This window comes from Tyto alba, unplaced genomic scaffold (assembly GCF_018691265.1).
Source record: "Tyto alba isolate M040663 unplaced genomic scaffold, T.alba_DEE_v4.0 Super-Scaffold_21, whole genome shotgun sequence".
Taxonomy (NCBI): Eukaryota; Metazoa; Chordata; class Aves; order Strigiformes; family Tytonidae; genus Tyto; species Tyto alba.
The window spans coordinates 18,834,885-18,857,674 of NW_024881295.1; the positions used below are offsets into that span (position 1 = coordinate 18,834,885).

Here is a 22,790-nt window from a genome sequence, read left to right on the forward strand (position 1 = left end):
GGATTTTGTTTTGCAGGCACTGAGTAGCGCCATGGGTGGTGTGGTGCATTCCCTGGGGTGGTGTTGAGCATGGCTGCTGTTTGAGTAGTAGAGGGAAAATTAGCTCAAGAGCTTGTACTATTACTTGAAAGAACAAGTTGATTCTGTGATGAGTTATTGCTGCAGGACATGACCTGAACTTCTCACTTGGAATTTTTCTTCCTAGTATCTCCTCCTCAGTCCCAGCATCATTTCTGTACTCCTACAGCCTTGTCCCATTTCCTACACCAGTTTCTGGAGGTTTGGTTTTTTGTTTTTTTGTTTGTTGTTGTTGTTTTTTTTTTTTTTTTTAATGTTTGGTTTGGTTTGGTTTTGTTTTTTTTTTTTTCTCCTTTCTTAAGGTGATCACTGATGCTCAGGCAGATGAATAAAAGCATGACGTGTCTTTTCTGTAATTCAAAATAGTTTGATGGCTTCCCATATCATGCTTGAAGCAGTTACATTGAGACTGAAATCAGGTACCTAGAATACATAATTCAATGCTAGTTTTACTTGCATTTGACATGTTTGAGTATTTTATACTTGTTATTAAGCTCCCTAAAATATCAAAAGGGTCCATAGGTTATATAAGATTACCTCTTGCTTTTCTTTAAAGATCCTGTGATACTTTCCTCTGGCAGCTCTATGTGCCACGGCAGTTTCCACGACTCATTTTGATGTCTATTCTCTTCAGTAGCTCTTGTTCACGCTATTGCTTGGAGCCTTATGTTGCTGTTATGATTTGGTCACCCACTGTAATGTAACTGGCAAGTGTTTTTGTCTCTTGGCTTGTCAAGATTTCTGAGTGTAAGTCAGTTTTAACTGTAGAAGCTGCTACAAACAAACTCTTAGCTATTATAAGCCAAAATAAAATGGAAGACTTGGTGGTGGAATTAGAGCTTTAGCTAAGAATCGAAACACGACGATTAAAATCTTGTACTATGAAATATTCAGTCAGCAGTGTGAGCACTGTTTTCCCTTAGTAAAGGCAACAGTGCTGCACCTCTCTGTTGTCTGCTAGCATCTGTTATTTTGGGTAAATGCTCTTTCAAAAACTTAGTCTAGAACGCTGTAGTTAAAGCACCTTGCCCACCAATTCTTCTCCGTTTTACCACTTGTTCTGCAAGCTGTGACCTGGTTTCTGCTATAACAGGATAATTACTGCTTGCAATTTTGTTTGTTTGTTTGTTTGTTTGTTTTGTGCACCTGTATGTGTTTATGAAGCTGATTTTATTGATTGTAAAGTATAGTCTTGCTAAACAACTGACTTAAATTTTCCAGACTTGTCTTACTGCTGATGTTACTTGTCCTGTTGCTGATGTTTCTCTGGTTGGACTGAGAATATTTCAGAATTTTCCTACTGTTGAAAAATTCTGAAACTGTAGAGTGTTGGGTTTTTTTTTTTGCTTACTGCTTAACACGGGAGTAAAACTTCAGTTAGTTGCTGTGGGGTTCTGTGTGTGTGTGTTCTGTAGAACATGCTCAGCTTGTATGAATGATCCACAAAGCTAACAGAAGTGTGATATTCCTGCAATCTGATACTGGACATTTTCCGTGTAAAACACAGTGCACAGGACACAGTCATGGTGAGAGGGAAAAGCTGCTCAATCCAATGTGATCTACTTAAAGTTCTTTGATACTGTGGTCTGTTCCTTATGTTTTGATGGATTAAAATTTTCTTTGTAGATCACTGAAACTGCTTTAATCCGGTTTATCATAAAATCAGGTGGCATTTTAGAATCTCTTTCCATAAGAAAGACAACAATGAAGCTTGACTGTGTCTGTTTTATAGCTGGCATCTTCTCTGATTCTAGGTTTTTAGAGTTCATAGATAGCAGTAAAAGAACTGTGGGGAAAAGCTTATTGATTGCTTTTGTGTTAAAATAAATGATGAAAAGCTATTACTGTCTGGCTGATGAGGTCTGGGGTGTGGATAGCAATAATTTAAGGGAAAATATAGTTTCATTAGTGCTGATGTGGTCTTTGTGAAGGCTGTGTTTAACTATCAGCAGAGCTTCACTATGTAAAACAGTCACAACTGTCTCTAATCTCGCAGCCTTATGGCACCAAAAGCAGAAAATACACTTCTACATTCTCGTATTTGTCATCACTGTCCGTATTGTTACCCTCCTTTTTTGAAATAAATTGATCTGAGGAATTTCTTTTGATCACTTTTCTCTGAACGCTTGAGATACGTGAGGCTGGATGGACTGGAAAAAAGCAGTACTGTGTATTAATGGCAGGGGACAAAAAGCTCTGTAAAGGTCCCAATTTGCAGACTGTTCTGTTAATACTAGATTACATTGGCCCTAACAGGACAAAATCGGAAGACTAAAGCTGTGTATATGTGGCAGAAGGAAATAGTCATGAACAGATAGTGGAATTCTTTGTCCTGAGACCAGATGTAGTGACAGATGTCCCTGCCCATGCAGGGCGGCTGGACTGCACAATCTTTAAAGGTCCCTTCCCACCCAAACCATTCTATGGTTCTCTGATTTCTAGGAACTGATGTGTTCTGGAGGAAGTTAATCTGATGTTCTCTATAATGTGGCGAGGAGGATGGAGAAGGGTGGAAGGGAAGGACAAATGTGTTGTGCCATCAAGTTTCCCTTACCCAGAAGGCATGGAGTCAGAGTTAAGGTAGAATAGATTGAAAATGCCTATACTGTCACATACAATACAATACAAATGGGATTTGGGAAAAGACTAAACAAATTCATGGTGAAAATGTCTTCCAGCAGCTGGTAAAATATGGTTGCACAAATGCATCTGCTGACACGAGTAATCCCTAAACAACTGATACTGCAAGCCATGGAGGCTGAGGGAAGGACCATGGTGTGTTTGCTGCCGTCTACTGTAGGTTACCCAAACATTTGCTACTGCTTCTTTTCAGACACAGAATATTTGATTGAATGATTTTCTAAAATATTTTTCTTCCTGAACACGGTTCATATGCTCTTACCTGCTCCAGAGATGTACTGATGTATTCCACTCTGGTATTTACTGTGAATCTTTCATGCTGTTTCTTATTAACTCAAACAAAGAATAATTTGTAATTTATTTTTAGTATCTATCACTGCCCAAACTTGGTTTTTATATGGAAGTAGAATCACGGTCACTACATTCTGACCTGTTTGACTTGTGAATTTTTTTGTACTGCTTGGATTTCTAGTGTAAGCAGGAGTAAGTTTTAAGTTACAGATTCAACCTTTCACTGTACTGCTGAATCTAAGGAAAATCCTGTGTGGTGGTCCTCCTGGCTTGGATTGTGGGGCTTTTTGGGGGGCATACGTATATGTGACCAAAAGCTAAATTAACTGGAAAATGAGAGTCTGTGCTCTTAAGCTGCTTTACAAAGATGTTAAACAAGCTATACGTTTATTTTGTGATGGTAAATAAAGACGGGTGGCACAACACTATTAGGGCAGGTCACAAGCTTTTTCCTTTTCTCTTTCTTCTACCCTTCCTTAAAGGAGGGTATGGGTTTCTGCGGTAACAGCTACAACGTGGTCCCCAAAAGGTGGGGGACCAGAGCCGCTCTCCTGGCCTCGCACCACCCGGCTCTCCTGCCCCAGCTGTACGTCCTGGCTGGCAGGAGAGCGCGGCGGCAAGAGGGAAGGTCGCTGTCGGAGTTAATGCTGTCGCTGGGGAGGGAAGGGGCAGCTGTGGCGGAGGCAGGAGGCCTGAAGAAGCAGCCTCCTCAAGGGGGAAGGCATGGGAAGAAGGAGGCGATGAAGATGATGTGAGGAAAGGCAGAGCCAGAGGGTCTTCTCTTTGTTTTTATTTGCATGGATAACAGTATAAATAGTAATTTCCTCTTTCCTAAATCATAACATGAAACTATCTCTCTGTTTTGTAACACACATATATATGAGGTACAATAAATACTGAACTGTTAAGCCATTTTTTAAAGCAGGTTAATTGTCTAATCAAACCCAGTTGATAAAGGCAAAGCCCTTGACCACTTCCCACCTCTAAAAACAAAAACCCTTTAACAATTGCTAATCTTTCTTTGCTAGAGAAGATGAATTGAAAAATGAACCACAGCACTCCTGCATTATTTTATTTTTTTTTTTTAAGTATTAGAAATACTTTAAGCTACAGAAAAACAGCTTTACATGGTTAGTGTAAAACATACAGTTGCCATAGCAAAAGCATTCCTTTTGTAAACGCTAATAGAATAGATATCAGAGTCGTGGTGCTCAGTGATCTTTAATATAGTGCTTTGATTTTGTAGAACTACAACCATTTAATTACTTGTTTGAAGAGTTTTGTAGTTGCATGTATTACTTTTATTCTTGGGCTAAATTGCAGACACCAAGATGCTACGATGACAAATGCTATACAAACGTAGGACAAAAAGGCAGGCTTTTCCCTGAAGAACTTTTACTGTGTGTCCTTTGGGTTTTTGTGCAGCCACAGTCTCTCCCTTTGGAGCACGCGGTACAGCTGAGCTGAAAGAAAAGACAAAATAGATGGAAAAATACTGCTATTTACTTTCTAATTATGGCATGGTAGTTCATCACACCTGCCTTGAGATTGGTTGTCTTAAATCTACTTGCATGTGAACCAGCAGAGCTGGGGGGAGGGAGTGATGGAAGAGTTTTTGATTTCAGAACTGGGAAGGAAAGAGTCCTTTCAATAAACTTGTTTCTGTTTGGGCTGCAGATCCAGAGTCTCCCATAGCGTTTCTCAACTTGTTGGGGGCTAGTTATGCCTCTTTTTAATGTGCTATTGTTACTTTTCCTTGTCAAAGCAGTACTGAATACCCATTCCTGAACTCCCTTCCTGTCCAGCCCACTTCTGTGTGGACTTTTCCTCCTCCCTCCTTTTCCTGGTGGTCCCTTGTTTCTGTAGGTCATTTGTTTAATCTAGAAATTTTTTGCCCATCTTTTCATCCATTGTATACCTGCAAATATGGAGTTGTTATACAGCTGTTTCTTCCTTCCTCACATGCCTGTGTGGCAAAGGTTGAAGGATGGAGCTTAACAAGACAGCACATAACTAGGTCTGCTTCCTGGAGGGATTTTATTTTTGTCTCCTACTTTCTCGTGTTGACACTGATGCTCATCTGACCCCACGGGCCACCTCAGCCTGCTAATTTAACAGAACAATCCAAAAGAAAAATGAATATGTTTCTGGCAGAGCAGCAAGCTGAATGGGCTTGCTGTGGTGCCAGGCAAGACCCAATGCAAGGAGAGGAAAAGCAGGATGTTCCTTTGCCAGCAGCCAGCCACGGGCTTGGCATAAGGGAGCTCTTTGGCTGCGCACGGATTCTCTCGCCTTATCTCTCCTGAGGGTATCGGGCAACCACCCGTGCATCGCATCCTTCGTGTCAGTGTCGTTCCAACGCCATTGCCAACACTTCACAGCTCCTGCATTCAGTCGTCGTTAACCCCTGCAGTCCTCAAACTGACCCCCACTGCTGTCCCACTGTTGGACCGGGGTTAATGTGACAGCCTGGCACTGGGAAGGGCCGTCGTGTTCCTCCCCTCTGTGCTGAGCCATGCTGCGCTGTCATCACCACGCACCTCCCAGGGCTGCTCATAGTGCAGAACGCTGGTTCGGCTTGCTCACCTGGAACAAAACAGTTTGCTTTGCCTGCCGGGTTATGCTGGCTTCTCCTGGGCTGGATGCTTTTGTAAGGGAGGAACATGATATTAGCTGCAAGGGGAAATGATGGGAGTGGGATCTGTTCATCTTGATAGTAGGAACACAAAACTGAAATGCAACTCTAACCACATCACTTGGGGTTTAAAATCCTTTTCCTTGGCAGAGGAGATAAATTCCTGAACATTCATGTGGTGTTTTCCTTTGTAGCTCTTGGTAGTTGGCTGCTTGACTTTTTAAGCCATTTACTTTGCCACGTTTTGGCTCCCCGGTTTTACTATCAGCTTGTGGTGATCAGAAGCTGAGAGCCCCCATCATGTCCTGAGTTACAATCAAAAGAAACCACAAAGCACCAGTGGTAGGCCTTGCTTGAGCTCTTGCACAGTGCTCAGAAAGAAAGCAGAGGATAGTCATCGCTTCACTACAGCGAGAAGGTACAGGCAGGAAAGGTGGACGGTCACCTGCTGTTTAGCATGCCTGGGGCAGTACAGTTTCTCCCAAATTTTGACCTAGACAAGTATACATTTCTGCATATCTGCAATTCCAAAGGTGTAGTTTGTGTGCCCACACCCCAAGTGGATTTTCAGACTTTTTTTTTTTGCCTTGTTACAGAAATACCTGTTCAAAACTACAGTATTTAGTAAGTTGTCTGCTTTGGAATTTTTTTCTTTTCTTCCTTTTTTTTTTTTTGAGGCTTGGTTTATATCCATCCAGCCTTCTGCATAAAATCACTTGTTACTGATTTTAGACTATCCCAAAAATCATGAAAATGTCAGCACATGGAAAGTCTGACAGAAGTGGGAGGTCACTTTGGGACAAGGGTATGTGGTGTCTCAGTAGCTAATTCTATCGCCCTAAGAATATCTGGAAGCCAAGATGAAACCCTCTGCAGACTACCACTGGGCTTTTGAGAGAGGATTTTAGTAGCACCTCAGAAGCTCTTTTGGGGTAATGCTTTCATTTTTGCCAAGGACCAAACTGCTGTGCTCTTAAAGTACTGAGATGTAAAGGAGAGAAGGGGAAGGAGGTAGGTAACAGTGTGAGTCAACCACACCTGCTTTATGGGAGCTCTGTGAAAGGTGCCTTTTTAGTTGTGATTTTACACCTCTTGTACTCATTGAGATGTCTAAAGATCTCTCACAGGGGAAAAAAAAGTTGGGGGGTGCTTTCAGTGCAGAGCACTTACGTACTGAATTTTAGTGCTCGTGCTGCATTCTGTGCTAAGGCAACACGTGGGTTACTGATCCTTTCGATGGGAGGAACATCACTCTCCATCACTGACTTGCAGAAATTTCGTATCGTGTCCTGGTGCAGGATGGTCAGCAAGCTTCTTTAAACACTTGGTGCCTGAAGTGAGGCTGCAGCAAGGAGGAGCCAGCTGAAGACAGCCATACTAAATGCTGGGCTGTGATTCACTCTCCCGTGAGCTAGTTTGCTTTTGGGGGAGTGTGCCAGTGTGGCGTGCTGCCCATGTAGCTCTGTAATACTTAGTTAACTTTCCAGGTTTCCTAACAGTATTCATGTGACTTCCTCCCCAACTTCACCACATTAAGAATATTCAAATGAGTCAGGTACTTAATTTGAGTCCCCTTATCTGCAAAATAGGGAAAGTACTGACCGAAAGCTTGTGACATTTAGTTTGAAAAGTGCTTGGAGGTGGAAAACAAAGTAAGTGCCGTATATTTATTGTGAGATGTTTGTAAAAACTTTTAATTATTGGAGTGATTAAGTCATATATAAGCCAATAATTTGGATTTGAGATAACTTAATTTCATAGAACTAGTCTGCTGTGCAAGTCTCTGGACTAAAAATACACTGGTTTTAGTTTGTGTAGTTATTTTATTCATATTCAATGACAGTAACAACTCAGCAGTAAGATTTTAATTACCCACTAATGAGAGTGTTTTATTTAACTAACTATACTCTATTCCTCTTCATCTGCTTTTTAGAGAAATTTACTAAAACTAAATTATTTTTTTAGTTAACTTTTCTTTAAAGTTCATAGGCATGTTCTGGTGACAGGTGAGACACAGCTGCACCTCTTGTCGATGAGTTTTCAACTGATACTTGCCAATAGAACTGCATTGTGCAGTTTGTACTTTGCACTTTTCTGCTCTTAGAGTAAGCAAAGTTGGGTATAAAACTCATGTGAAACCAGGGGAATAGGTCAACGAGATGTCCCCATTGTATCAGTTATAATCTCTCTCCTAAATCCCCTTATCTGGTAGCTAATCAAATAGAGATAAAACTATTAATATTTTACTTTTTTTTTAAAAAAAAAAAAAAAAGAGAGTAGTTAGGCATGTGTTTTAAAGATAGGCTTTGGTGACTTCTTTATACCTGTTTTAACGTTGCTCCTTCTGGAATTGAAATAACCCCCCCGTTTCCTCCATGTGTGTGCAGTTCCTCCTCCCTCCCCGAGCGGCGGGGCTGCGGTTGCTCTCCGCGGGCCGTTGCGAGCCGGGGGGCTGCCTGTGCTCCCAGATGGACCTTCTGGGGCCGGTTGGAGCTCTGACCTCTCGCCTGTTCTCTGCCTGTCCCCTGGGCAGGGACGGACGGACGGACGGACGGACAGCAGCGTCCGGTAGCTCAGATGTCATCCCTCCCACACGGGTCACGTTACAAAGGTTGTAACAGTTATAATATACATTTCCCCGAAAGGGAGACTTGATTTCCCACCCCGTCCCCACTTTTCCTTGTGCCACTCCTTCTTTTCTCTTTGCTTACAGTGGTCAGTGACTATCATTTATGTAGTTATCTAGCTAATTGCTTTTTGTATTATTTTGCAGCCATTTGTCTTACAGTTTTCCTACCTACTAAGTTGCATGTGTGAAAATTTTAAAACTTTATTGCTGATCCCATCTGAATTCAAAATCTGTCACGGACTTGTATGATGGGAACTATCAGCTGTTTTCCTGGGTTGGGAAGAGTACACCAGGCTGAAGGAAGGCTGACAAAGCCTCGCTGGCAGGCAGACAAACCAGGCTGGTGGGGAAAATGGTTTGTTTCAAATATGGGAAACTGTGAAGAAAATTCATCTTCTCTGGCAAGGCATTTCTGGAGAGAAAAGGTGTTCTGTTGTCAATGTACTTCATGTGGAAGCCCACACGGGGGGCAAGCTTTGAGCTTTTGGAGGTAAATTTCAAAATAGAAATGTAACCAATGCATTGGAGTTCTCTTAGTCTGGATATGAAGCTCAGCTGCTATTATTTTTTTTTTTAATGATGTGTTGATGACCCGAGTGAATTAAATTTGTATGTGTCTTTAAGAGGCCTGGGATTACTTGTTAGGAGTATCAGGGATGGGGAAATGCAACTTCCTAGCCCAGCAGTTTAAAAATAAATGCTCAAAGGGAAAACAACACTTGCAAATCTTGACCAAAGTGCTAATAAATGGTTCTATTTAGATTTCCAATCCATATGCGTGGAACTTGCATCTGCTCATCTCAAGAAGAAAAACACACTAAAGTGTTGAAATAACTGGAGGAAAATAGTTGTTTTTACTGTTTTTGGCAATACCTTCGCTGTTCAACATCTGTAATAGAAAGGAAATAATTAGCTGCCCTATTCCAGAGTGCTGTCTCAGTGAAAAACAGATATTCATAACAATGGATTGTTTTGCAAGTCTGTTCCCCATAACCCTTGGTGCTTGTCCTTCAGAGCAGCTCTGCAGGGCTGTGCTGCTACGCAGCCTTGAATGGTGGTGGAAGGGGCTGTAGGGAGCTGTGGTTTGGACCGTTGCGGTGGTTGAAGATGACTTCAGCTGCAGTGAATGACAAGCTGGCTGCTATATTCTGATTCATATTATCCGAACTGACAGGGCTGGATTTAAATCTCAGTTTCTTTCTCCTGCTGGGATGAAAGTGTGCTGGCCGGGGATCCCATGGTGTGAGAGCTGTGGACAGTAAAAGAAAGTTACTTGCAGTAACTTCTCTTTTCCGTTAATCCTTCTACTTTTTAAAAATGTGCATTTTCACAGTTCAGAATTCACTCTAGTATCTTTGTATTCTACCCTGGAGCACAATATCTAGTTTATGCCATTTAAAAATTGGTTTTAAATTATTCTAGTGAATTTTAATCTGTGACAAATATGCTAATATTTTCATGAAAATTCTTTAATGTAGCCTTTTTTGATCTCTGCTCTGCTGTCCTGTGTGTTGTATTTAATTCATTCTAGATGTAAATTTAAATACAGAATGTGCAATAGAAAAATATTATTAGAAATGAGCATTGTGCAGTAGAAAGGGAGAACAAAGTACCAACCAGAGAAATGTACTGGCTTGTCTTTTAACCTTGATCTTGCTTTAATTTCATAGAGCAATGCGACTGTGACAAAACTTTCATAGTAGCTGAAGCATTAGACAAAACAACTTACAGTAGTCCCTCCTCCTCCTCCTCCTCCTTTCTTCAGCAGTTTGTAGGTTACATAAGCTGATTTCTTTGTTTTTCCTCTTTAATAGTGAACAGACTTCACTCTCTTCTCTAAGCAGACTGGTTTGCATGCTTACGTTTTTCCTCTCAAAACAGGCTTGCCTTCAGAGAGGAGGAGCATAGTGTAATTGAAAGACTCAGCATGTAAACTGTCGGCTTATACCGAATATCTGGCAAGAAGTCCTTTCTGGCAACTTATAGGTCTTGTAAATAGGATATATGTGAGCCTGTTGTAGGGTTGTTACCGTTGCAAAATCAATTCCTCGTGCAGTGGTACTGGATTATATTTATAAACAATGTCTTCTGAACCAGGTAAGACTGAACAAGATGCTTCTGTTAAACCTTAATCTCTTCAAAACTTGGGATGTATTTGTGTCCAGAGACACGAACAGTTAAACTTTCTAGTTTGAAGCAAACAAACCGGTGAGCATCCAGCTGCCTTGTGATGCAATACAGCTGGAATGCTCTGGTGGCTTTTTCCTCCTATTCTCAGTAAATGAGCTTGCAGTCTCTTGAACTGCTTGCCTGATACATCTGCCACACCAAGAACTCTGCTACTTTTGGCTCGTTTTTCTGCTGCTTTCACCAGCCTGAGACTTTCTTAAAAGCAAATCAATTTTGTAATGTTTGTGAGTGGTTTCTGTTCCTGGCTTATTTGCCAGATTCATTGACCTCTGTTTATTGCTGCAAGGTTTCTGTAGGACGCTTCTATAAGTAAGCATTGGCTTTAAGAATTATATATCTCATTACTTTAGGAAATAGGTGTACACTTCTGATTTTTACTCAGCTTTTCACATACAATGTTGCAATAATCCATTTAACTGATGCTTACGCTACATTTAATGTACAGAATTGGCTTCCAGAATTAAATAATCTTTTATTTTATTGCACCATCCAGTGAAAGGTTTGGATTTTTTCCATTGCAAATATACTTGTAACTGAATTTTTGAAAGCACTATTGAAAATACTACGTTACTTGCAAAGTGAGTGCATTTTTCAGTTCTGAGGGAGGTTCATCTTAGGGTAAGTTAAATTACAAGGCTTACTCAACCCTAACAGCTTAATATAAGACAGTAAATATTCTGAATTAAGTTTTCCACAGAGAGATAGATGAGACAGATCTGTGGAAGGTTTGGGTTCTGAATGCTGGTCTCCCTCTGAAAGCCCTCTGAGATTAGAGGGAAGAAGTCACTGGCAGAGTGAGTTTTGAGAGATTTGCTAGAGAAGCTTGGAGTAGATGCATGCAAATAGCTCTACCCCAGCTCTCCTGATTTCAGTACTTGTGGGCATCTGATTTTTCTTGGGTACAAAGAATACTTTTAAAATCCATTCTGTTGGCTCCTTATCTTTTTTATGATCGAGTTTGAAATCGCTCTTCCTCTAGCTTTTGATAATCAAGCAAAAGGATGAGAATCACACCTTTCCTTCCACTCTTGATGTATGATTTTGCTGTATCCTGAGAAAAATCTACATGTGGATGTTGCAAACTTTTTTTCACCGATCTAGCTCTTAAGAGCTGTTTTCTGGGATCTCTAATGCATATTCTTTTCCTGTAAATGTAACACTAAAACCTTACGGATTTTCAGGAAGCTCAATATAGTGTCATAACTACTATTTTCAGTATTACATCTCATCTTCCCTCTTTCCCTTTGGCTTACTTTCTGTTATTTCAGTTTGCAGAGGCCTACAGTATATTTACATGTAGCAGGGGCAGTCTGTAAATATATTGGTGAAACTCTGATCTTCGAATTTTTTTTTTTTAGAGATCAAATATGTGAATTACAAATATAATTGTATGTGCTTTAAGGTGACATTATTCTGTCACGGTATTTTCCAGGCAGTGTGTTTCCCAGGTAGAAGTTGTAAGAAAGCAGTTAATCTAGGAGTGGACTATGGTGCACATACCTGGCTTGAAGGGTAAGGAGGAGTGAGCTTCTACCAGCCTGTGGAACAGCATGTAAATACCTCCTGTTGTTACCTCAGAATTGTGAAGGAGACCTACAGATACAGACAGTCCACCTGGAAAACGTGACAGCAAATAATTCCAGTCTGTGTGGTTTTGAAATTGAGTGGACAAATATCCCTGGACACTCCTACAGCGTATCTGGGAGGAGCAGTGAGTCACTTGCTGAAGCACTGGCTGCCTCCAGTCCAAAATGGAAAGAAATCCTTCTGGTACTGACTGCTGAGAAATGGGTGAGAGGGGAAGAGCACACTTAGATAGGACAGTGCCTATAGGAAGGTATAAATTCACGTGGCAGTTTTTTCATTGCTATCACAATGTGCAACTGAGTGTGTGTCCAGGTGCCTGAGCAAAGCAGTTTTTTCAGGTACTAAAGGCCAGTAACAAATACAGAAAATATATAGAATGCAGCTTTGATGTTTTTGAAGACTGAAGATTTATGGATTTTTCTTATTTTAGTAGTAGTAGTATTCACTGTAGGGGGACAGCCTCTCTGAAAAACTGATTTCAAGCAATGTCATTTTGAAAAGTTCAATGATACGGTGACCCAGAAGTCAACAGAGACCCAAGTGTTTTCATTAGTACCATCACTACACTTTGCTTTGTGACTGCAGCACCACGAGTCTTATGTTAGCTTTTTACGTGATAGGTGCTATACAAGCAGAGGTGGACAGTCTAATGGTTTATGTCAATGCTTGTAAACCCAGTGAATTTGTTGAGTCTTTACTAAAAATTCAGAATAATTATGCAATGCTTCTCTTCCCCATCTCTCCCTGCCCTGGGTTTATAACTATTACAAAACAAAAGGATTAAATTCCTTTAACATTAAGAGTTTGGAAATTTAGCACCTGTGTGTTCCTTAATCTGAGAGACAGTGCTTGACCTTGAGATGGATAGGTAGTTAGGAAACACAGTCTTTCCTTTAGATTGCCATAAAATATTTAACACATTGTGACTGTTCTTTCTTGCTTGTGACAAAGCCCTTACAATCATGATCTGTCACTAAAAAAAGGAAAGAAAAAGAAGGGGAGGCAACAGCTGGGTTAGATCATGTAAGATGGAGAGGGACTGGAGTATTGTCAAACCCTGTATTATAAAAGAAATGAAATGTTTAGCTTCAAGCAAATGTTATATTTGAAGAGTAATCTCATAGATTTTATTTGCTCTCCGTTTCGGAAAGCTTTCTTCCACAACATACAAGCCATTTGCCTTTTTAAATTAATATTTTGATACTCTTTCTTCTGGTGCCAGAAACTGAGGCTATAAGGAAAACAATAAATGTCGCATAGGAGTCAGCAACATTGTGTTGGTCTGCAGTTCTGTGAACAGCTCAAGTGATGCAGTGGGCAGTTGCTGCCAAAAGGCTGCCCAGTCGCTCCCTGGGACTTTCCCAGACTTTTGGTCTCATCCACGGGCCAATTCAGCTTGCTCACACAGCACAAAACTCCTGTGATAAAACCAGCGTCCGCTTGCCTGGGGGGTGCGGGGGGTTACAGTGGCCTGGAGAGAAACCCAAGGAGCATTAGAGCTGGTAAGAAGTGAGCAGTGGGAGCTACGGGGCTGTGGAGGGGCTGAAACTTTCTACACTTGGTGGGGTGCTGTCTCACTCAGTCTGGGGTAGCTGTGGTTTGGGTTTGAGTAGACTTTCTTTGGTCTGTCCCGAGGCCTTCAAACGTTTCCAATTTCAAAATGTTTGCAAAGTGAAAGGTTGCACATGCTTCAGACGTGTTGGACAAAACTTGAGCCATTACAAAATTATTTCTCTTCCTGAAATGCAGTTGGGTTTAATGTATTTTTACATTGCATCATTACTTTTTTTTTTTTTTTTTTTTTTAAAGAAACACTTCCTATCCATTTGCACATTTGAAGATGCATATTCATACGACTGTTCAGCTTGTTGGAACAGTATGGTAAACATTCATTCATCCAAATCTGTATAAAAAATCATTGCAATTCTCCAACTTAAGAAGTTTTATAAAATGACATTTAAAAATCATCATATGGTTCTTTTTTTTCTTTGATTTTTTTTTTTTTTCCAAAGATATATTTTAAGTGGGGGTCTGGAAAAGAGAGGAGAGAGGACCAAATAGTAGAATAGTTCTGAATTTGTATCTCTCTGACAGTTCATAGCATAAAATGTCAAGCTGTTTCAATCTGTATAATGTTCAAGAGGCAACTGTACCGATGTGCAGATCTGTTAATCCGCAGTGAATTCTGTGGGCAGCATGAACAGTGGTCATCTCTGGCAATTTAGGGCTAAGAGTTTTTCCCCTGTTTGGATTGCAGGCAACTTGTATTTGACTTCCTTCTGTAAGGATGATTCTGAACCGATGAGTTAGTGGAAATGATGTCTTTCTTGTTCCTTATGGACAAGAGACAATGTAAAAGCTGGAGTAATTATGGTAGGCTTTAAAGGGACTGGACAAGGAAGGTCCTTCTTGAATGATTTCACAGGAAGGCCCTAAATGTACTTAAACCAGGCTTTTTGTGGCTATTTTTTTTTTTTCTCCCCCAACCAGGTCAAAAGCAGGAAGCACTTGAATTCTTGTGAAGTGTCCAGCTTTGGGTTCTTTATATTTCTGTTTTAGTGCAGTGAGCATTCCCAGGGAGCTGCTTGTTTTTCTGTGTTGGGTAGATGATGGTTGTTAATTACTTGGCAGGGAGACTGAAGTGCCTGGGGAGCCTGACAGCGGGCTGCCTGCCCCCGGCGTGGGGGGGCGAAGGCATTCGCCGCCGAGCAGCCGGAGTGCCCCACAGCTGCACCGCTTCTGCTGCCGTACGGGATGAGCAACCGCCTGTTTCTCTCCCTCCACGCTTTGTCCTTTATCAAGTCCAGAATTTTATATTTACTTGTGTGTATATATATTGTCTCTCTATATGTATACTGTATAATTTTAAATTTACTTTCACGTAACAGGGAGTAGTGCCTGGGAGCCTGTTGTGATGCTATTGTGCAGTTAGTACCCTGCAGCCTGTTCTTTAATTTGGGCATAATACTTTAAATTTCAAGCCACGCATTCTTAGAGAAGAGTTTTTTGTTTTGTTTTGTTTTGTTTTTTTTTTTTTTTTTTTTTTTTGTTTTGTTTTGTTTTTTGTTGTTGTTTTTTTTTTTTCCCCTACTATTTGCTCCAACCCCACTGAGGTGTGATTCAACAGAATTAACATTATCTAGTGGCTATATCAAGTGGAAGTCTTGTCTTCCTTTCCCCATCGATACATTTTCATCTTTGCCTGAGCTCCAGTGCATCTAAGGTGAACGAATACGTGAAACTGGCTGCTTGATTTTTTTTTTTTTTTGGCGGGGTTAGATTTCTGATGGCTTAGGTTTCCCGGACTGCTTTCTGGGGCTCAGTGCTTGCCAGCGTGGATGCGCAGAAAGTGGTGGGAGCAGGAAGCCAGGAGGAGGGAGGGGAGTGGGTGGAACAACTCGTGTCTGTGACAGCAGGCTGCTGGATGGGCTGCGGGTTGTCAGATGCTGGCTGGACCCACGGACTGCCTCAGCAGTTGGATGTGGGAAGCAGCTGCCATCTATCAGTGATAATTTTATTGGCCTGTATTGAATTAAGTGACTTCTTTTTGGATCTTTGGCTGTTCTGCATTTTGCATATATTTTATTATGTATTTATATATTTAAATGACTTGAATACTGTGTATATTTATGCAACTTCTGCTCAGATCTTCTGAAATAATAGATCAGTTACGCATTCAACCTCCTGTAATTAGATTTCCGCCCCTCTTTGGGTCTATGTTTTTTTTTTTTTGGTTGGTTGTTTTTTTTTTGTTTGTTTGTTTGGTTTTGGTTTTTTTTTTTTTTTAACATCCTGTTTCTAATAATGCTTCTCTTAGACCTTTTATCAACAGAAATAACTGATTTCATGTCTCAAAGCATATCGATATTTTCTAAAATAGCTCTAAGTTGAGTGGCATGAGATAAGTGCATAGATAACTGAGCAGAGTAGAAGATGAAAATTTCAGTGACTGACTTATTAGAGAAGTCTTCTGAAACAGTGTATGAGAAAAATGCTGAAATTTGTAGTTAGATCAAATCCATCTTTTTTGTTTGGTAAACCTGTTAGTGTTTGTCTAAACGTTTAAACAGATGGTTATTTCATAATGACTTATCAATTATAGAAGGGGAGTTCTTTATGTCATTATCTGAGTTATTGTTGCACTTGTCTAGTAGGTGTGTGTTAATATATCCTCTTGAATAATTCCAGTGGTTTGTATGACATACAGTCAGCTGCATTTTTCCTTCACATGACCCCAGTAGTGCAGGTGCTGTCTTTAATATTAAGTTAGACTGTGCTGCCCACCATGGTCTCATGTTGTTTATCTCATATTATAGCAGGAAGAAAGAGTCTTAAGACTTGACAAATAAAGTAAAAGAAACATGTAGGGCTTGGTGCTGCAACCCTTGCTCGGACGAGTGATTCTTCTGTGATCAGTGAATCTGCTTATACAAATGGGGTGTCTTATTTAGTAAACAGGAGCTTGAGAGATTTAGAAAATGATGATTGCCATCCGTGCAAAATATTGTGATGTAAATTAAATACTCGGTGAAAAAATTTCAGTGTTAAAGTAAAATAATAGTTCGATGGAACATTGCTCACCTCACACAGCTCTACACAGAAAATTAAAAGGAAAAAATAGTCTGGGGAGAACTTGGTGGAAATGTATCCTCTTCATCTTTTCTTGTTAATAATCAGAATGGCTATTAAAGCAGTAGGAACTCAAGAAAGCCACACAAACTTTACTCAACACCTCCCTTTGTCAAACGCGTGGGAAACTGTAAAGAGTTCATGGGATGGGGAGGTGGTGAAGTGACCTTCAGATACGGGGCTTACCACTGTTCCCACAGTCGTGACAAGGGAAGAGGTTGATACATGTAGTCATGACACTCCTGTGACTTTGTGAAACACGGCCGTGTGAGAAGCCGTTCTTGAGCTGCAAGTTGCCATCCTGTCCTGTGTGCTGGCAAAACGCTGTGCTGGCAAGGGGGGAGGAATTACCTGAAGTTACCCGGTGTAGAAATGAGCCGGTAACAGCAGTGTAGCTGACTTTGCTTACAGGATAAACTTATCCTGCCTTATCCAGGAGTGATAAAGCTGTTCTGACTTACCCATTTTCTTTCTCGGTGTATTTTTGTGGTAACCTTGTGGTTCTTAACTCCATGAAGCTCAATGGTACGTGGTTTGTAGGGTCAGGACCTGTGGTCACCCTTAAGTTTTGTAGATAGGCTTAATAAAAAATATTGTCCAAAACTGCTGAAAGAGGTATCGACATTATTTTATGAAAAACAAGTCATGAAAAGTTTCTACAAGAGCACTATTGCATATTTTCTCTTTATATTTTGGGCTTGATAATACATGTTCAGAGACCAAAGTGAAAACAAGGGTTTGAGGGAATGTTTTCTAATACAGGAACTAAGTATGTGAAAGAGCAGTGCTTATTCCTGTGAACAGAAGTACTCATACTCGGAGCTCTCCCTTCAGTCTAGAGAGCTGGCTTTGAACGTTGTTTGTTCATATAAGAAACCTCCATTATTCATTAAATAGTTGATGAACGACCTCCATCAGCAAAGCCACTGTCCCGGTGTGTATGAGTGTAGGTGACTCACAAGAACCTCAGTGTAAGAGATGCTGTGTTTTTGGCAGAGGACCTCAGTCATAAGGTCTACTACTCTCAAACCGCAAGCTGTGTGTTGGCAGCCTGTTCAAAAATCAGCGTTTTCCAGTCAAGGCAGACGCCGGTGTGCTTCAGCTACAGCCCTGGGTGGTTCTGCCTGCTCCCTCCAGCAGCCCTGCTGCCCGCTGGTGGGTTTCTGGGGTCCTGCCAGCTGAAGCAGCTGCTCGGTCAGTAGCAAGACTCGAAGGCTTGCTGCCTCCCCCCGCTACGACGAGGGAGGAGGTAGGAGTAGAAAGGCACAGCAGCAATGGCCAGGAGTAAGGTTGTCACACGTTATCTCCGTGACTTGCAGCCTTCGCAGCGCGTCTCTCGAGCAGTGCTCTGTAATTCCCCGCCTGTGGCTGTCAGCAACCCTCCAGCTCCTCTGTCCCTAAGGTGCCTCAGCATCGATTTCACCACCAGTGACCTCCAAAAATCGGGTGATTAGTGAGCAGAAGCACTGCTAGGCTGTAGATGACAGTATGACGGGTGTAGAAGATGGTGACTGCAGTGGGGCTTGTACTCATAAGGATCAAAACCGAGCCTTTTTAATACAGTTTTTAAAAGCTCTCTGCTGTTCCTTTTTTATTTTATGCAACTAGTTAACATTCAGAGTATGTACCACCTGGATTTCTATAAAATTAGCTAAGATTTTAAAAACTCCACATGTTGAAGGTATTTTTTTTTTAACTTGCTTTGCATGTTCTTTCCTCACGTTGTGTCTCCATATTCCTGTCTCCAGAATGTGCCCTCTCTGATGAGGAATGCACTGTAATCAGTGCATGTTGCATGGAGAAACCATAATTATTTCTAAGGGAATAGTATTTGGGGCTCAGTCTGGGGAAAAAAGCCATCTGAAGTCTTATACAGTGCTTTTTGTTTTATTGGAACAGGACCAGTAGTGCATATTATATTATTGTACTAATCCAAAATTTAGACAAATGTTGAAAGATAATCCCATTAATTGCTGATTTACTCATTTTAATAAGACCCATGGCAGATGCACAGGTCTGCCTTCATGGAAATTACTATTAGATCGGAGCCGAAAGAACACAGATCATGGCCAGACAGGACGACAGACTAAGGCACACTGCGTCTGCCTGCTGTAGCCAGTGTTGGCAGGACGTTTGTAGTGAATGTGAAATTCACCATTCAGTCCTTTACTTTGTATGATATACAGTATACTGAGACTGAGATTTGGAGATTGTTGATAAATCTTATTTTGTTAACATTCCTGTTAAAGCTCAGACTTTATAGTCTTGAAGCAGATAGCCTATTTCAGTGTGGTGGCATCCATATAGCTGGTAACTTGGCAAATTGTAGCTCTTTGGTAGCAGTTACTATAAGCTCTATTTCAGTCAAAAAATGAAAGTTACTGTGGGAAAGATGCATGGTTTCTTCCAACCAGAACAACTATGAAGCTTGACAAAACATAGGAAAGGCAACATTGGATGCCTGAGTCTCATGAATACCCACAAACCAAACCAGCGTAGTAATGCCTCATTTTAAACCAGGCAGATACGGGTACGTGTCTAAATTGAGTTCTACCACTGACGCTCTGCATAACCCACCTTAGTTTATTGGAAGTGAAATTATTTAAAAAGTCAAAGTTTTTTCTCTTCCTAGACTGTCTTTTTTGTGTCGTGCAATTAAACTTGCTGAAATTTGTTTTAGTTCTCCTGTATTACTGCTCCGGGAGTTGTTGCAAGTGGTTCACATACTTGGTGTTATGCATACCACAATTTGGAAACCTCTGCTCTGTGTTATTATATAAGGTAGCATATCTACGAAGAGGTTGAATATTTTCTAGGTCTTAGCAAGTGTTGTGTACCAAGTGTTTGCCCTGCCAGATTTAAGTTCAATATTGTTTCATTTGTTTAACTTCACCATCAGATGTTGTGAGTGCATTCACAGGGGTCACTGACCTAAAAGAGCAGTATCAATACGCTTTTTGCTATCTATAATTTATATCTACCATATTTACTTGAAGATTTACTTACTCCATGCAATAAATGCTATGAAAGGGAGGATAGTATTTGGTACTTCTATGAATGTTCCCATGCTGTGAGAAATAATAGCCTTATATGCTTAACATCATCATTATTTCCAGAAAGCGATCTACCCTAATCTGTTGAATTTAGAATATTTTTGCCTGTGTCTGGAGAATAGCTTAGCAAGAAAAAACCCTACATTTTTGCGTTTTGCCAGCGTCTGTATCTGAACTAGTCGTTTAATAGAACCTGCTCTGTGTTCTAGGCTTTGCCAAGATTCCACTTTTCAAAGATAATTCTAAACCTTATGATATTTGCCTTTTATTTTTTGGTCAGCACCATTTTTTCAGAAAGAAGACTAATTTCTTCAGTGAGACAGCCCTCCTGACTTCAGCAAAAGTTTGGTGTTTTTTCTCCTCTTACAGCACTGAGTTATCAACTGTTTGTGGTATTTCATCAGTGGCTCACCACAGTAAAGGCTGGCCTGATGTTTAACCTTTAGAGCCCATCTGCACAGAACAGAATATTGGTATGAAGTTTTTGTACTATTCTGCAGCTGCAAATCATTCACAACTCTATCACCACTGTGATGGGAGAGGCGAAGGTATATTAAAACACAAATGTGTAATTAACTTGAGAGGATGAAGTTTAATAGAATTTGGAGGAAGGTAGATTTTTTTTTTTTTTTTCTTCCTGAGAGAAACTCAGACCTCCAGAGTTCCTACTCTTTTCCTCCATACTCCTAATTTTCAGAGAGTTTGGGCCTAGTCTAGTTATTCTTAAAACAAGTTTGGTAATACATCAGCAGCATAAGCCTCTTGGTAACATGTCGGTTCCTGTCACAAACAGGACAAACCTGTGAAGGGTAGGTACCAAGTTAATAGAAACTTAGTTTTGAGAGCAAGTTTGGACACAGCTGTGGGCAAAATCCATAACCTGATTTACTAGATTTCCTGCTCAAGCCTCAGCAAATCTATTGTTGTAACTGCCCAGGTCAGAGGCTGCTTTTTGCCTTCCTGTGTGTTCTCAGGAAGCTGCTCGCTCTTGTCCTGGCCTTGCTACAGCTCCTTCAGTGTTTGGTGAGAAAGTGGGCGGGCTGAATTAGTTTCTTGTAGTGTCACTGCTACTTAACGCTCTTCTGAACTGCTCAGGAAATTGTATGGCTAGGTTAGTGTGGCTAAACCAATGCTTGGTAGATAGGCTATTAGCTGAAACTCCATGTATGTCCAGGGATGAGTAGGAAGAGTGGAGCTTTGCACTGACCTTGCATGAAAAGATCTAGCAGTAGAACATCAAGACCACAACCATTATGGCGGGTGTTCTTGAGTCTTAACACACTAGGTATATACAGCTATATAATTTTAAGAGAAGTAAATTTGAGACTTAATTTTTGCCTCCTGGCAGTCACAAGAGAATAACCCTTTTCCCACAGACTTTGGTTACATCCAGAAATCCTGCATTTCTTTCATTCACTTCATTTCATGATCAAGAGTGGGATCGCAGCGGCAGTACAAATTAGACAGTGCTGAAACGGTGTAGATGCACTGTGTGCTGTAAGTGGGACTGAAAGTAAGTGTGATAGAAGACCTAATGGTGTTCAGATTGTCTTCCTGAAACTTATGGAACTGCTGATGGAGGACCTATCCAATACAAAAATGTTAGTTTAACCTTTTGTGAATTATAAATAAGCCATTTTTTGCATGTTACTGGCATTTCAAGCTGGCTGATTATGTTTGTGTAAATGTTCATGGCTTCAAGTTATTTCTAATTAGAATGCTCTGAAAAAGTAGATAATGCATCGCCTAGCTTCAAACGTTCTTGCAGATGCAAGCATGTTTGCAAGCATTCTAGCTTCTCATTTCCTTGCAGATGATAAGCAAAATAATTAAATGTTTACCAAATTTAGAGTGTTTATTTCTCTTTTCTGATAGCTATTAACTACTCTTTCTCGCTTACATTCTTGCCTGCCCGCATTTTAATTTTTTTTAAATCTTTCCCCACCTTTCTCTCCTCTGCAGTGTATTTAATCATTCCTAATTATAAGAGATGGTATTAATCATGTATTATTGAACCCAGTAACTGACTGGTAGTCTGTCACACGTTGCATTTCTGACTTTAAGTAAAATTTCTCAGTTATCATAATGTGTAGGAATAGCAGTAATACACAAGTGTTTCTTTAATCAGATCAGAAATAATCACAATGGGAATCTGGTTCAGCCCAGTAAAAGCTGCAGGTTTTTGCAGCATGTCTGACTTTGCATGTCTAATGGCATTTTAAGTTGTGCTCACAGGGCAACAAGTTTATTTCTAAAAGGTAGATGGTGTTACTGATTACTTAAATGGACAGAATTGAGCAGCCCTACTGAAATGCATGTTGCTGATTGTAGACCAAGTATTTGGCATTTTTGGAATGTGTTGAAAATTATCTATTTAGGGCTTTTGTCATAATGTATTTGCATACAATACACTAGATACAGGAATTTTCACCACAGACTTGTATTTCTGCCACAATTTTATTGTCCACGTCACCTGGAAGGTAATATCTGTCACAGGCTAGAAACCAGGGCTCAGATTGCCAGGGATGTTAAAGGATGCTTTTTTTATCCAGAGAATTTGACTACTTGATTTTGTATAGAAATATGGTGTGACTAGATTTCCATTACCTTTTCCATTCCAGCTTTACATGTGAAAAAAACTGTTCATCCTGATGTGTCTGTATTACTCTTCAAAACACCTGGCTGGAGGATATGACATGATTAACAGAATTACTAGTTTGAAATACAGGTTAAATATCTGCAGCGTGCCCATCTCCAGCAAATATGACTTCCAGACAGGTTGAATAATTTGTGTAATGGCTTGTACAACAGTAATGAATTTGAAGACTTTCTGTTTCCCTGCACCTGCTACATGCTGAGCTGTTAAGCATGTGAAGCCAGAGCATGTCTTGGGTCAGACACCTCTCAGAGCTTTTAATTTTCTTAAGTAGTTGCAAAAGATCGTGATACAGAAAATCAGTGTTTTTTGTTGCTTGTGTTATGGTTCTGTATTACAGGGGACAAGCTTTACAAAATGGCTTTTGCTCACTGAATGCAACTAATATTTGCTAATCTAGTG

At 40.5% G+C, this 22,790-nt stretch overlaps 1 protein-coding gene across 4 annotated transcripts in view; it reads left to right on the plus strand.

Annotated features, from left to right (window-relative positions):
* The window catches only part of FGD4 (FYVE, RhoGEF and PH domain containing 4), a 116,013-nt gene that overhangs the window by 47,236 nt on the left and 45,987 nt on the right, over nucleotides 1-22,790 (plus strand). The window contains exon 1 of one of the 4 annotated variants that reach the window (XM_032986323.2): nucleotides 10,178-10,370. The exons of 2 other annotated variants lie outside the window; for them this stretch is intronic. In XM_032986323.2, coding sequence (XP_032842214.2) covers nucleotides 10,355-10,370 — 16 coding nt within the window. In that variant the 5' untranslated portion in view covers nucleotides 10,178-10,354. Of the gene's footprint in view, nucleotides 1-10,177; nucleotides 10,371-13,525; nucleotides 13,553-22,790 lie in introns of those variants that run through there. One more of the 4 variants, XM_032986325.2, reaches the window with a different exon arrangement.